Source organism: Scatophagus argus, chromosome 2 (assembly GCF_020382885.2).
Source record: "Scatophagus argus isolate fScaArg1 chromosome 2, fScaArg1.pri, whole genome shotgun sequence".
Classification (NCBI taxonomy): Eukaryota; Metazoa; Chordata; class Actinopteri; family Scatophagidae; genus Scatophagus; species Scatophagus argus.
In genome coordinates this window covers 3,059,285-3,073,835 of record NC_058494.1, presented here as the reverse complement: position 1 = coordinate 3,073,835, position 14,551 = coordinate 3,059,285, and the positions used below count along the sequence as shown (strand labels likewise).

At 41.3% G+C, this 14,551-nt stretch overlaps 1 protein-coding gene and 1 long non-coding RNA gene across 7 annotated transcripts in view; both read right to left on the bottom strand.

The window, feature by feature from the left end:
- LOC124065741 (VPS10 domain-containing receptor SorCS1) overlaps positions 1-3,685 on the bottom strand; it is a 151,624-nt gene extending 147,939 nt beyond the window's left edge. For 3 of the 6 annotated variants that reach the window (XM_046401449.1, XM_046401432.1, XM_046401465.1), the window contains exon 1: positions 2,608-3,684. In XM_046401449.1, the coding sequence (XP_046257405.1) occupies positions 2,608-3,321 (714 nt within the window). In that variant the 5' untranslated portion in view covers positions 3,322-3,684. Of the gene's footprint in view, positions 1-2,607 lie in introns of all 6 variants that reach the window. The other 3 variants (XR_006844490.1, XR_006844491.1, XM_046401440.1) reach the window with 2 other exon arrangements.
- A 715-nt stretch (positions 3,686-4,400) lies between these two features.
- LOC124065762 lies at positions 4,401-6,284 on the bottom strand. Its single transcript, XR_006844492.1, has 2 exons — positions 6,013-6,284; positions 4,401-5,002 (listed from the first exon to the last, which is right to left on the bottom strand). It is a non-coding gene; the product is annotated as an uncharacterized LOC124065762 (long non-coding RNA).
- Positions 6,285-14,551: the final 8,267 nt, after the last annotated feature.

Genomic DNA, 14,551 nt, shown 5'->3' with positions numbered 1-14,551 from the left:
CAACAAATCGTTTCAGAGTTTCAGAAGTAGCATCGATTCACAAAATCAAACAGGCCTGCTAAATAGTAATGGCTGTTTTGTTTGGAGGGTAAACACAAATTGGAAAAGTGGAAAATAAGCATAAAAATGGAAAGAATTTTGTTTCTGACATTTTCAGGATTTTTTTTATTTTTTTAGCTTCCACTTTAAGGTCACTTTCTGTCCTGAGCTACAGTAGTTTGTCAAGCCCACAGAAACACCTGAGGCACAGGATGAATTTGAGTCAGAAGTGAAGTGGAGGGCATGGGAGCTGGTGATACGTGTTTGACTGTAATTGGTTTTGTTACAGATAGGGCTAAGTGATGCGGGTGTAACACTGAGCTGTGCTGCTGTGGAGCAGTCAGGACACTTACTGGTGGAAAGCCCAGTCTGAGGACAGCAGATTTTGAGGGAAAAAAAAAAAAAAAAAGACAGCTTTACACATTTTATTGCATTCGATTCTCAGTCCATGCTAATCATATTTTAACTCTGAAGTAGAAGAAGCAGCCTTGTTGAGATATCAGACCTTGCAGGAAATGAATATATTTGAACTGTGCCCCAGCGCTTTTTTTTGGTGAAGACTTTCTTCTTCCTGTGTTAATTAAAGTTTAAAGCAATAATCTATAATTGCATTTAGGCTCACATTATCACTTGGGATACAGCATAAATCATGTTTGTAAAGGTTCTGATTCATGCTCAGATTCAACACAAGCTTTTTTTCTGTCTCTGTCTCTATCTCTCTCTCTCTCTGTTTTGGTACATCCACCAATAATATGCTGCATAAAAAGCTGCTGGTAAAGAAGTGGCACATCCACCGCATGAATGATGAAAAATTAAAGAGTTTACAAATGATTACAGCATTCTTTGACCTCACTGAACTCTACAATGATGTGTTTTTATTTACACAGCAGAGGAGCATAATTTAAACAAATAATAATAAGAAGAATAGGTTGTAATCCTGCAGAACACGTGCGAAGGACATGTTTGAAAGCGCTGTCACCTTGACAATGACATCCAGCAATAACATGGATTCACACAATTAGGAAATGCTAACTTTCTGTCTTGTTGAGACTCAATAATAAGAGAGACTTGTGTTCATTTGCAGCCAAGTTCGGCATCATTTGAAATGTGCTGATATGATACACAAGTATTTTGTACAGATAACAACACTTGAGAGCTCAAACAATTACTCACTTTATTAACTAGTTAATCTGTGTTAGTCTCAATGATCGATGAATGGTTTCAGGCAATTTTCAAGCAAAAATGCATAATATTCTCTGGTTTTACAAACTCTTATTGAGAGAATTCCATTGTAAACTGAATGTCTTTGGATTTTAGACCCCTGGCTGGACAAAAAAATAAAAAAATAAACAAATAAAAAAGCTAAATTTTGAATCTCATTAAGCTCTGAGAAATCAAACATTTTATGCATTCTTGACATTTCATAGACAAAATAATATACTGATCAACTGAAAAAACAAACAGTGGAATTCTGACTGAAAATAACATACATTAAGGATTTGTAGCACACAATATTTTTGTCCTTTCTTTGAACTTTTTACACATAAGGTTTTTTTGCTGTTACAGTGTTGTGTACACAGGTGGGTAAAAAAAAGTCATGAGGTCTGACACCTAAGCCTGAGTGCAGCTGCTGCTGTTCAGCTGATTTGGATATGTGCTCAAACGTTGCTGAACTCAGATCCAGATATAATGTTTTTGGTCTGAAGCAGCTGTCGTCCTTGCGAGGAACTCCTTCACTGACCTTATCCTCTCATTCCTGCCATTACATGAAAGGATCTACTACTGACAAGCAAAGAGGCTCAGAACAGAGGCTGCTCTGCAGCTCCAAAGTTTGCAGGCACTTCAGGCCTGTGGCTCAGGAAACCTGGCTTCAACAAAGGAAGGAGGAGGGCTGAAATTGCTTAGCCTCTCCCTAAACCTGCAGCGCTATTCGAAAATCCTGCCCTCTGGTCAGAGATGCTCCCTGCTCAACATGAACAGCTTTAACCCAACATCAGTTCAGCTGCTCAGACTGAAGAAGCTCCTCAGATAATTCCCCGACTCTCTCTCTCACACACACTCCTACTGGAGGTCACTGTCTCCCTCCTCAGCTTAGGTAAGATTCCCCACCAAAGCAAACTGTATGCATTTTAAGCCTGGTTTTAATTTGAATATTGTGAAATAAACTCAGTTCAGTAGAATTAGAATAATGAAGTGAAATAAATTTGTTGCCATGTGATTATGTTAATGCTAGTCTATACTAAAATTCATCATTATGCTAAAACACAAGTAAGTATTCACTCGTTGCTGCTGAACACAGAGATGTGAGAAAATGTTCAGTGTAAGACAGATGTCTGGCAGCAGTTTCATCGCACAACTTGGAGGTGACAATTTAATTAAAGTCTCTTTCTCTCTCTCTCTCTCACACACACACACACACCCACCATCTTAAACCGCGCATCAGACAGATCTGCCTTCTCTCTCGTGAGGGTGGTGGGTGCGCACCTGACGGCCAACATAAGCGCACATCTCCCTCGCGCGTATTCGCGCATATGCTTATGCTTAAAGTGGACTTAATATATCACTTACACTGCTGTTCTGGCCGGACCAGTGCACCATAGCCTGGTTGTGAGATGAATCCCCGGTTAAGGCGAATGTTGAACTATTAAGTTTTAGCTCCTCCTGCCTTGGACCAGCGGCTCTCCGCTCCTCTCCGCTCCAGCGCAACTCAGAGCGTGTCACTCTGCGTCCAGCCGCCGAGCCCATGCCCTCTCCCGGGTCTTGACTCTGGGAGTCTGGCAGTCTGTCTTTATCAGCATCACTGTTCCTTCTGGCGCGCTTTCTGTACTTAGCGGCAGAGGTAAAACCTGCAGCATCTCCGCTCTTCTGCTGACCACTCATTTTGACATGAGAAACTTTAACCTTTGCAAACTCTCTCACACCAGTTTCGCCTTTTGCGTGCAGATCGCCTGTATTCCGTTTCAGCCTTGGCTCCGTGTGTTGCGCCCGTTCTGGTGCGCATTCAGCGGACCCTGCCGCGCAACGGAGCCGACGACTTTCGGCACTTGCAGCGCCGGATCTCCCTGCCCCGTCTCCCTGTCCAAAAACTTCTTCCTTCAATCCCGTTGCGGATTCACTTGTGTCGAATTTCAGCAGTAATTCCTGTGCACGCCACTTACTTCCAAGCTGGCACGATCTGCAAGTTATCTCGGCTTCAGCGGCATGAGAGAAACAAAGGATCATCAATAGCAAAAACCAAAGAGCACCGTGCCACTTTGGACAAAATTTGACTTGCCTCTCCATTGCCGGCGGCAGAGAAGGATGCTGGGATGCAAGAAGTCCTTTTCCGCTCTCTTCTCTTTGCCTTTTGGAGGACTAAATTGCCGCTCGGCGGTGGAAGGGGAACTGCTGCGCAAGTTGTGGCGCTGCCCAAATGCAGTGTTGTCAAAAGTGCGACTGAGTCTAAGTGGTCCAAGTTGAAGGATTTGATGAAATGAAGCCCCGCATGCATGGGGGAGGAGCTGACGATCCAGACTGAGAGATGGAGTATGATGTTGGACTGTCTTTCTCCATATTCGTTATTTTCCACCATATGGCCGTCTATACTTTAAGCAGCCAGTAATACAGTCATTTTGTCCTCTTTCATTTCTCCTCACAGAAACATTTTCTGAGAAGCTTTTCTCTCCCGATGCAGTTTTTATCTCCAGCTGCCCTTCAGGGCAATTCATTTAGCAAATGAAACTGAATTATTTTGCCTGTGATAAACCTGTTTGGATGCAGTCCTTTTAGGTCTCAACAGGGGTTTCCGGTAATTGGAACATATTAATATGTTTCCAATTAAGTGCAGTGTCAGGGATGGCAGCTACAATGATTTATTAAACAGTAATAAAGTATTCAACAGCCCACATGTGAAAATTAGATTTTTGCACAACATGTCTTTAACTGCATGTATTTTGCTACTGATCTCACATCCCTCTAGGATATGATGGCATTTATTCTGTATATGCACCAGAGCAGAGGAGGGCAAGCCGCACAATCACCTCTGAGGTGAAACATGCAGTCTGGATGGAACCATGAATATTTAAATGCTTTGCAAAAAAAGAGAGAGAGACATCATGTTGAACTGTATAAATTTGTCCCAACAAGCAGCCAGAGTCTCTCAGGTGACAGGAAAGTGACTGGTCTAAACAACAAGGCTCCAAGTTCTCTTTGATATTGGCCCTGCAGCTCTGTGTGTGTAATGACTGGGAGTTATTATGGTGATTGCTGATGAGCACTTAGTAGCACAAAGGGATATACAAATGGCTGCAGACTACCAAAACAGCTGGCTGCTTTCTAGTTCACAGCAGAGGGTGCTGCCATGAGGGAATAGAATGTGCAGATTGTGCCTCAAGAGCTGATTTATTTCACCACAAGGAAAAATATCTATAGGCTACAACAAAGAGTAAAGGATTAGAGAATTAGAGTGTCACACATACTGCTAAAGCCTGTTCAGACAAATGATTCCTCCGAACACATGATGCAACATGTGTTCGGAACAAGTGTGCTGAATATAAACACATCAGTTTTAAGACAGTCATATGCTGATAATGACCCATCTGTGGTGATTACAGCTCACATTCTGCCTCATTCATTCTCCCTCTGTTGTTAGAGAATGTGACTATTTCCTGAGGATAAATCTACCCAATCCTCCTCCTTATCAATTATAAGGTAATTTAATTGCACACATGTTTTTAGTTGTAACACATCCAACGGGTGGAGACTATTATGAGGTTATTAATGTAATTTTTTTTTATTGTAAGAATTAAGTCAGTAGAAACAGCTTCAGTTCTGTGTTTAAAGGGTAAGCTCATTCAAATGAAACTCAAAGTGAACACCACCGATGAAATGAAATTAATTTTCTTGGAATCATGTTGGCAGCAGGAATGTCTTGGCGCGTCCTGGAGTCCTGGTTCCTTTTTAATGGTTATCCTTGGTGCCTCACCTGTCCACATCAGAGCAGAAGATTACTGCCAGCAAGAGGTTTCCGCTAATGACTAACCATGTCTAATTATGACTTCAACTGTTTCCGGGGTCCAGTATTGTTAAGAATTCCATCCACATTAGATGATTCCATAGCTCACAGTTTATGTCCAGTGACAATGCAGGAAGCAGGGTGCATTTTTGCAGTGAGGTGGAAAGTAAAGATGGCAGGCATGTTTGTGTAGCAGGTCTGATCGACTGACTGCGCTTCACCTTTTATCAATTGTAACAGGAATCTTCACCTAACCTGCAATAACATTTTAGCCACTCGGGGGCATCAGAAGTTGTGACTATGCAACTGGCATATTATCACAGTTAAAATCATGAACCTACACATCCAGCAGATACAGAGAAACATTATCATGTATTTGGAGTTATGTTTGTGTCCATTGTCAAACATTCCAATATTAACTCTCTTTTAGCTCTATTTTTGGTCTCTACCCACTCTAGAGGGAAATATCTGAAATTAAAAATTAAAAAACTGTGTTTTTCAGTGGAAAACACCACCATGTGAGCGGTAAGTGAACCAACACTGTAAATGTGAAATGGGACAAATCAAAACTAATACCCCCAATTTGACTGGGTTGGGCTGGGCTTTAGTCCCTTGCCTTTAAATGCTCTTTTAGAGCCACATACAGTGACCTAAAAGTATCTGCATGGCTAGATACCACTAGAGGTAACAGAGAAAATATGTTTTTTCATAATGTGAGTGAAACGACCCTTTAAATTACACTCTTAAAGTGAAGTCTGATCACACCCTCCCTTTTTTGGGGAGAGCAATCCTCCCCAGTCATGTCTGACCAGAGACGTTAAAGATGATAAGTGTTGCCTCTCCTCATGGCACACAGCATTAAGCAGACATATTGTATTGGATTAATGGTGCTGCAATGGATGGAGCCCATATGGCTCACAGACACTTATCAACCAGTTCTGTGGTGTGTGTGTGTGTGTGTGTGTCTTGCTGCAACACACCGCGTCATCTCTTGTCCCCGCCTGGACTCCCCATCCATTCAAAGGGAATCAATGTCCTGCCAATAGCAAAAATGGATTTTTGAGGATGTTGCAGAAGGCAATATGCAGGCCTGAGTTGTCTGATTTGTATGTACCCTTTTTGATGATGGATCCACAGCAAAGTGGTTTCAGAGTCTCAGAAAACTGAGGGAAATGTTCACATATGTTAAAGTGAGGGCAGAGATTAGGCCCTCTGGCTTCACTGAAAAATAACATAGTAAAATTAGCATGATTGAAAGCCTTTCCAGAGATTTGTGGAGCCTCACAGTTGTTCTTTCTGTTACATACATATATACATACACTTCCATGCTTCCATGCCATTTTCTATACCGCTTATCCGTCAGGGTCGCGGGGGAGCTGGAGCCTATCCCAGCTGACTACGGGCGAGAGGCGGGGTTCACCCTGGACTGGTCACCCAGCAGGGCCAACACACAAAGACAGACAACCACAAACACTCACACTCACACCTAGGGGCAATTTTAGAGTAGCCAATTAACCTAATGTGTATGTTTTTGGTATTGTGGGAGGAAGTCGGAGTACCCGGAGAAAACCAGACCGGGATTTGAACCTGGGACCCTCTTGCTATGAGGCGACAGTGCTAACCACTGCACCACCGTGCGTAAACACTGCATGTAAAAAATATGCTGTGAACTCACAGTCCGTGTGGAACTTACTTTTGCCACAGCTTCAGTTGTGCAGCATCAAACCATGACACTGACTCATAAAGTCTCTTTTCACAACATTGTTGCCCCTGCCTTGCTTGGCTCCCAGGGCTACCCTCAGCCCAGTAAAAGCTTTAGAGCATTAACACAAACAAGAGCTGGACTCCTTGTAACAAACAGCGATGTACTTTTTTGTCCTGAGCCAAAACATTCCCCTTTCTAACAAGAGAGCTGGACACAAAATAAAAAGCCCAATAAATGCAGAAGCAAGAGCTTGTGTTTTAAGGGATCTAGGTGAACAAGTAAGAGTTGAAAAGAGGACGGAAGTCAAAAACAGAAGTTGAAGCAGGAAAGAAGAGGAGGGGAGAAGCGGATTAAGTAAATGGCTCTTTTATATTCCCTGCTTTTGACTCAAATGGAAAGTTACTCCAGATAAATACGTTTCCCAGTAACATATACTCTATTGGTATTCACTCACAGCAGAGAGCAGACATGGGGTCAGGAGCAATCAGTTTGCAGTGGGCTCATAGAGAGGGGTTCAACATTTGAGTTCAGCATCTTTCAATTCCCTACAATTTTTGGCATGTTTGTGTCTCAGCCTGCCATTAATTGCAAAACCGTCCACCCATAACAATAAGAGTTTGTGAGATATAGACTGCAGCCAAAATCAAAGCCAATCATTCACAAGACCAAAAAGCCTACAGAAATAGACCAGTGGTTAGTTAGGATTCCATTTCCAATTCATGAATTGAATTTCAAGTGGTGTCCCAAATTGGCTGAGTTGGACTGCAGCTCTGCTCTGAATTGTCATGGCATTTGAAAAGCAGTAATTGGATAATCCATTAAAATGGTGATGAAACCCCAAACTTATGGCAGTGAGGGATCTCCCAAATGACTAAGCAATACTGCCATCTCATGCAGGAGCCTCCATGACATACAGTAAGCTTGACAGTCTAGGTGTGCAGTGTGCGAATATCATGTGAGCCGTTCTTCCTGTCCAGCACTTCCACACAGAGATTTCAAGCTCACTTCTTCTCTATACACATTACTTGTTAGCAAAGAGTGGCTCTTTTTTATTTCCCCACACACTGGAATTTATGCAGAGTTTCCAAAGGTACTTTTGGGGTCAAGGCTCAGCCCTTATTGTGCTCTCCTTAATTCACATAATGCAAATATATTAGCCTCAAATTGATGTTTTCTTGCATTACATCAAATAGGCCAGTGAAGCAGCTATCGTGGCTTGTTGAAATCGTAATTGTCAGTGAACAAGGGAGAGAGAAGGAGGGATTTCTCTGTCTATTGAAGGAGGCATTTCACTGCACAGTGACTTCATTCATACTGTTTAGGAAATGTGCATATTTTACACACAAAGCCAGCTCTCACCAGCAGCATTCAGCTTCTTCTGAGATGTGTTCTGCCTTTCCAGAAATTTCCCCTTTTCAACATCCTGCTCGGGTGAAATAGCTCTCCCATAAAGTACTGGTGATTGGACACATAATCAGCTGTGCTTCTAATATTTAGAGCCGAAACTGAATCCAGCAGCTGTTTATTCACTAGGCTTTATTCAACCACAGATAAGCCATTAGCTTCTATTCATCACATTGGCTTTTCTATTCATTTGCTCAAGAAGGCTACAGGCAGAGTGGTGGGAGCACAACTTCTGGGGCTGTCACTGCTGTTTGCTGCTAACATCTTGAGATCAGACTTTTCAAAAGCCAGGTAAAGAGAGAGAGCAAGATCTGTCTGAAAGACCAAATGAGTGACTGCTAAGAAAGCTTTCCTACCGGGGCTGAAATATTAACATTTGCTGCTCAGGAACATTACCAGTATCCTCAGAGTGAAGCAATGATAATTATTAATGAATCTCATTTTCAGACCACTGTGCTCGATGTTCAAAGCGTCTGTGACCTTCAGAGGGAAAGCAAAGCACAGCGTCGTTTTCTATTGGGAGTCAGCAAACTAGAAATGAACAATCTGTTACAATTCTCTCATTGCAGTTTGAGCTCATCTTGTGGATTTGTTTACCTCAGTGGTTGTGCTCTAGATGACTTATTCATGAACATGTGGAAAACTGCGTCTCCCCAGAAGATGCTACACTTTTATGTGAATAGACTGATCAGGACAGTTTTTACTCAATGATGCTTCAGGCAATGGCATCTTTTGAAGCAGTCAAAGTCACTTGTCTGTCAGAGAGAGAGAGACTGCATCAGAACACATAGGAATTGGTTTTCCGCTTAAACTTTAGGGTCGTGTGCACTAAAAATCTATCACAGGGACAATAGTTCCTTGTGATAGAAGAGTGAGATTATGTAACTTTTACTTCACAGCAGCAACCGTGGCAAAAAAATGACAATTTGAGGATAATGACAGACTGAATTTCCTATAATGTTCCAAGATTCTCTGGAGCCAGTTGCTTTAACTGAAAAAGTTTATATTAACAATATATCAAATGACTGTGGAACATGCAGGAGAGTAAGGAAGACAAGAGTAATGTACTCAAGTAAAAGCAAAAGATCACCTTTAGGCTACAAAAGAAATTGCATTGTTTAAAAATACATTAATGGAACAACATCGCGCTATAAAGCCCAGCCTATGCATACAACTGAATATCAGTTTAAATGTAAAACTACCTCCTCACTGTTGCCTCAACAGAATCAGAAAAGAGCACAAAACTCAAGACTGTTAAATTAAAATGACTGATAATAAATAAAAGTCGATGGACGTCATGAAGGAGGCAACAGACATGATTAACCCTCATCAGATAAACAGCATGACAATCATGCATCACCAAAGAGGTGGATAGTTTTTACACACGTTATATAGGTTACACATACAATTCTAAATAGCTAAGCGATACAGTGGTTGCTGATGATCTCACCTGTAAAGTGAGTTAAAATAAAAAAATGAGTTTGATGTTGTTCTATCTTGTTCTGTCTGGTCAAGGTTCAGCTTCTCTGCTCATATATTTTCAGCCTCTTTGTCACACTGTTACAATCCACTTAGAATCTCTGTTCACTCAGCATCTCTGTCCCAAGTCAACTAATCCACTCTCTCCCACTGTGCTCCTCAAGGTTCTCAAAAATCTTTGAGCAGAATGAGGCTCAGCCCTCACAGGGGTGACAGTGATTATTGTCTAAAACAGCAGAAAGTCTGCACATAATAACTGGAGGTTGCTCACTAATCACAAATCACCTGAAGGTTCCATCATGACCATTTTAAAATTTAGCCAGATCCAGTGTGCACCTGTTGCTCAGACAGCATTACTCATCTCTCAAGATTTTCCAATTTCCCTGCTTTGTCTTTAACACTGAGCCCCAAATCCACTTGTTACAACGAGAACAGAGCAGGTGGACTCAAATGCAAGTGGATCCTCTGACTCAAATGCTAGTGGGCCCTCAAGGGCTGGATGGGGCTGGTACTGGACAACAGTACAGGGAGATGGCCTGGGGGCAGGAAGTAGGGACAAGGATGGAGCAGGACTGGAGAGTGACAAGCCACCAGGACAGATGGCTGAAGTTACTCTAGAGGCTGGCAACATAAGACAGTTTTGGAGGATGTGCGTTGGCAAAGATGGTTGAGTGATGGTCTAGGAGGTTTTGCAGGGACTGTTTACTGAAGGTCTGGTTGTGGGTCAGCTAAGCCACCAACTGGCAACCAGAAGCAGGTGTTAGCTGGGCCACCAACTGGGAATAACCAGGCTGGTGAGCTGAGACCTGACAGGGCTGGTGGCAACACTGTGGCACTGGACAGCAGTGCGGATGAGAAACTGGGCAGCTGGGAGGCACAATGTGGGAGGGAGCCATGCTTTCCTGTGGAGGGCCTCTCAGAAGGTGGCTCCAGGGCAGGATCAGGCAGGGAACTGGCTGACTGATCAGCTAGCTGACTGGGCTAGCAGTTTGAGGACTGTCTGCCATACAGTAAGGTGTAGCATAAAAAAACCTGAGATGTGGATGACAGAGAACCTTGATGTAATCTGAGCAAATAATTCAACAATTCAAAAGACTGAATTCAAAACTGGATTAAAACACAAAACCGCACTAACAAGGGAAAGAGGTGCAGGTGGAGAGATGGGCAGAGAGAGGTGAAGTAAAGGGGGGAACTATAGCTGATAGGCCTGGGAAAACACTGATAATGGGGTTGGGCTAGCAAGGCAAGGCAGGTGCACAATAAGAGGAGAACCGAGACCCAGGAGAGTGAAGAAGGGACGCCACACCCACACAAACAAACAGGAGAGAGAACCCTGGGAGACACAGGGGGAAAGAGAAACACAGCAGTGACTATGGCATCCTGAAACTCTTTACAGTCCACATATTCGTTTACTTCTTGTCTTATTTTTCTGATAAAAAACCATTAACTTGTTTCTTGTCACGTGCTATACATTGTGTTACATTGGAAAAAATGACGAGTTGTGAACGATGAAGAGTTGTGAAGTCAGTGATCTAAGTTAAGAAAACCACAGGGTGCATATTCTTGCGTCTAACTCAACTTTCATTTATTACAGGAAGGACTTAACTTCTTTCAAAACTGTGCAATAAATACAGTTATTTTGTAAAAACACATCGTTTCTAGTACACTTGGCATATAACTGATTTATTTTTTTTCCTGAGGTTAAAATTGCACACCACCTGCTAACATGCACCTCCATGCAACTATTTCTAATTGACCTCACATCTGAGCAGAGCCACCAGCCTAAGAGGATAATTATGAGAGGAGCTGTGCTAATGATGTCTTTAAGTTTCAGTGTTCTTCGCCACCCAGTCAACTTTGACCTGAGGAATAGTTTGCAATGGTACGATTGTGAAAAGTTCAATTAAGCTGTAATTTGAGACAGAGACCGCAGAATAATTGCAAGACAGTGGGTGGTCTTTCAGTTTAGTTTGAGCATGCCTAATAAGCAGTCTGTCTCACTTCTCACCTGCTATTAGCTTCTGTTCCCTGATGTGAGATGTCGCTGAATAATGACAAGAAGAGGCAACAGAATCTTACTGTGTTTATGATTTATGTCTGGTGTCTTCATGGAGGAACATGTTGTTTACCTGTTTTTAATTGGTTAGCAACGCCAACCACCTATTTAAAATATACAGAAACTATATATTGTATGACCAAAAGGGGATTGCTGGATATTTACTGAGATTTACATAACATAGTTGCTAAACAGCTCAAACACAATTTCTTGACTCTTTTTGGTCATCAGAGACATATTTTTCAAAAATCCTCAATATCTTCCATCATTGCTGCATCTGATATATTGGTCATAATTACTGGAAGTATGCTGGACTGGGTATTAGGACACATCTGTTCTATCAAGAGCCATGTGCTCCTGGGAATTTTTAGACCAATGCTTTCCTTAATGGACTTGCTTAGAGAAGGATGGAAAAAAAAAATCAAGATAAAAATAAGAAATGCATGTATAGCAGGAAAGTGCATGCTGTTGCCATATTGTCCTATGAAGTAGAATCAATTGTTTTCAATCACCAAATGGCACAAGCCATTACCACCTCGAAACCACATGAAAATAAATCACTCCAAAACTGGTGACAATTACCCTTGAACCCCGGATTTCTAAGTCAAATAAATAACGTGCTTGTTTCTGAAAGGGGTTTATAGTAAACTATGGACTACTGTGTGTGCACTGAGTAATTGTGTGCACCATGCATATTTATGCATATTTATGACTAAATAGACACCCTGTCTGCCCCTGGATTTATAGGGGGGAGTTGTGGTTTTGGCTGGGGCTCAGCTCTCTAATCTATGGCTTTATAAAAGCCTTTAGCGAGTGCAACAGTCAATCTGTCATTCCTATTAGAATGGAATATATCAGCAAACTGGCTGCACGGACAACCGATCATTTTCATGGGGGCAAAAGCTCTAAACAGTCCATTGAAAAGAGGTGATCAGCCAAACACCACAGAGGAGATCAGAGCTGAGTACATGAATGACAGGGTGGACATTCATTAAATGCATCAAAATACATAAATCAAATTTGCTTTATTCATGTGCTTAAATTACACTGATTTAAAATCATGCCCAGACTAAAACTTGGTGTCCTGGATGCACCACCCACTGAAATGTTGGACCCCTGGCTGGGCAGGGTATGAAGGAATGACGCTGACCAGTGTGGTGTAGTACCACACCGATTTTCCCTGCATGTGTGTTTTTGCTGTTGATTTATTGAGCAGTTTGGATCCTACAAATAGCAGATGTCTAACAAATTTACAAATTTAAGATCACTATTTCAATGTACGTCAATGTTATGCATGTTTTAGTTAAAGTTGCATTCAGTTTTTGTGTGTGTTTGGCCTCTTAGAGTGTGCAATTCTACATTAATATGCAATATTAATCATATAAATTTATCATGGTTTTAGCATTCATTTGGATTTGTTTTATGGAATAAGTGTGTATGCAGTTAGAGGCTGGGCATGTAGCTGGTTTCTCAGAGAACCCACTTTTTCACTGAATAAAGCAGCAGTGCTCTGGAAAAAACTGGAACTGGTGAAAGCTGCACCAGCAGACCAGAAAACCAGGCACTCCAAGCAACACCATTCACACTATACATAGCCATTTGATTGATTGGTACAAAAATAATATTGATTGGTAAAGCTTTAAATTTATATTTAAGTAAGGTTTAACTCATGTAATTAAGTTTCAATCAACCCTATGGTATGTCAAAGCAGCACACATCCACAAACATCAAATATTTTAATTTAGTTTACTATTCTAATTTACTTTTTTTAATCCATCTTTGCTTTATTTATTCTTTCATCTTTAGATTTTATTCCTTGAATCATTGCACTGAACATAGTACTTGAAATGTTTCTTTTTATGTGATGACGAGACTGGGTTGGACAATGAATATGTTTACACTAGAGGGCAAATGGGAAAGAAAGATTAAATGAGATTTGTTTTTTAAACCTCAGGGGAAATAATGACAATGATTAAAAAAAAAAGAATTGGACAAAGATAAACAACAGAATATTTTTCTTAGACTCTATTTGCATTTCCATAAAAAGAAGACTGTTGGCAGACCTTTCATATTGATGTTCTGTAAATATAACATGGATGTTGGTATTTTGAAGGTTAAGTATTGCATAAAAGCAACTTTATGCAATACTAATTTACACACATTACTCTTTTATTTGAGGTTCACAGCATTGTATGCTTCTGGATGATTCTCAGGTGAAAAATGATAATGACACGAATACTGTATACACACCACATCATATATCACAAGAAATGGTGCACTGATAAAAACCTTTAAATGAGACATAAATCACATTAGAGCCACTGTTTAAACAGGATGTGTCACACACAATATCTCAGGTGTCTTGTGGTCATAAAAGCCAAATTAATCAAAGCATGGAGATGTGATGTGCCACTGGACTGAGTGAAAAAAAAAACCTCTTTGAAACAGGTTTGCTCTGGCAGTGAATTGATACAGAGAACTCATTCTTTGAGTCCATTACAGCAAAGTAATTAAAATGATACCAGCTATCAGGCTATTAAACTGAATGAATATGACACCAGGGCAGTTGGGACCACACAACAGCAGTGATGTGACCCAACAGTGTTTAGCAAACATGCTGCATAGAGATGCAGGGGACTGTTTATACCCTGGAGGCATTGTTAATGTGATGGCATTTACAACTCCTGGCTCAGTGTCTTGATCAGAGCGAGAAGTGCAGTGTCTGCTAAGTTTTCCCTCTAAACCTCTCAATGACGCAGCGATGTGAAAAACACAACATAGCGAGACACATTAAAAGGTCATCGTCTAATTAGATAACTTGGAATTGATATTAACCACTTGTTATGCTGATTAAACTGGTGTAGATATAATGACG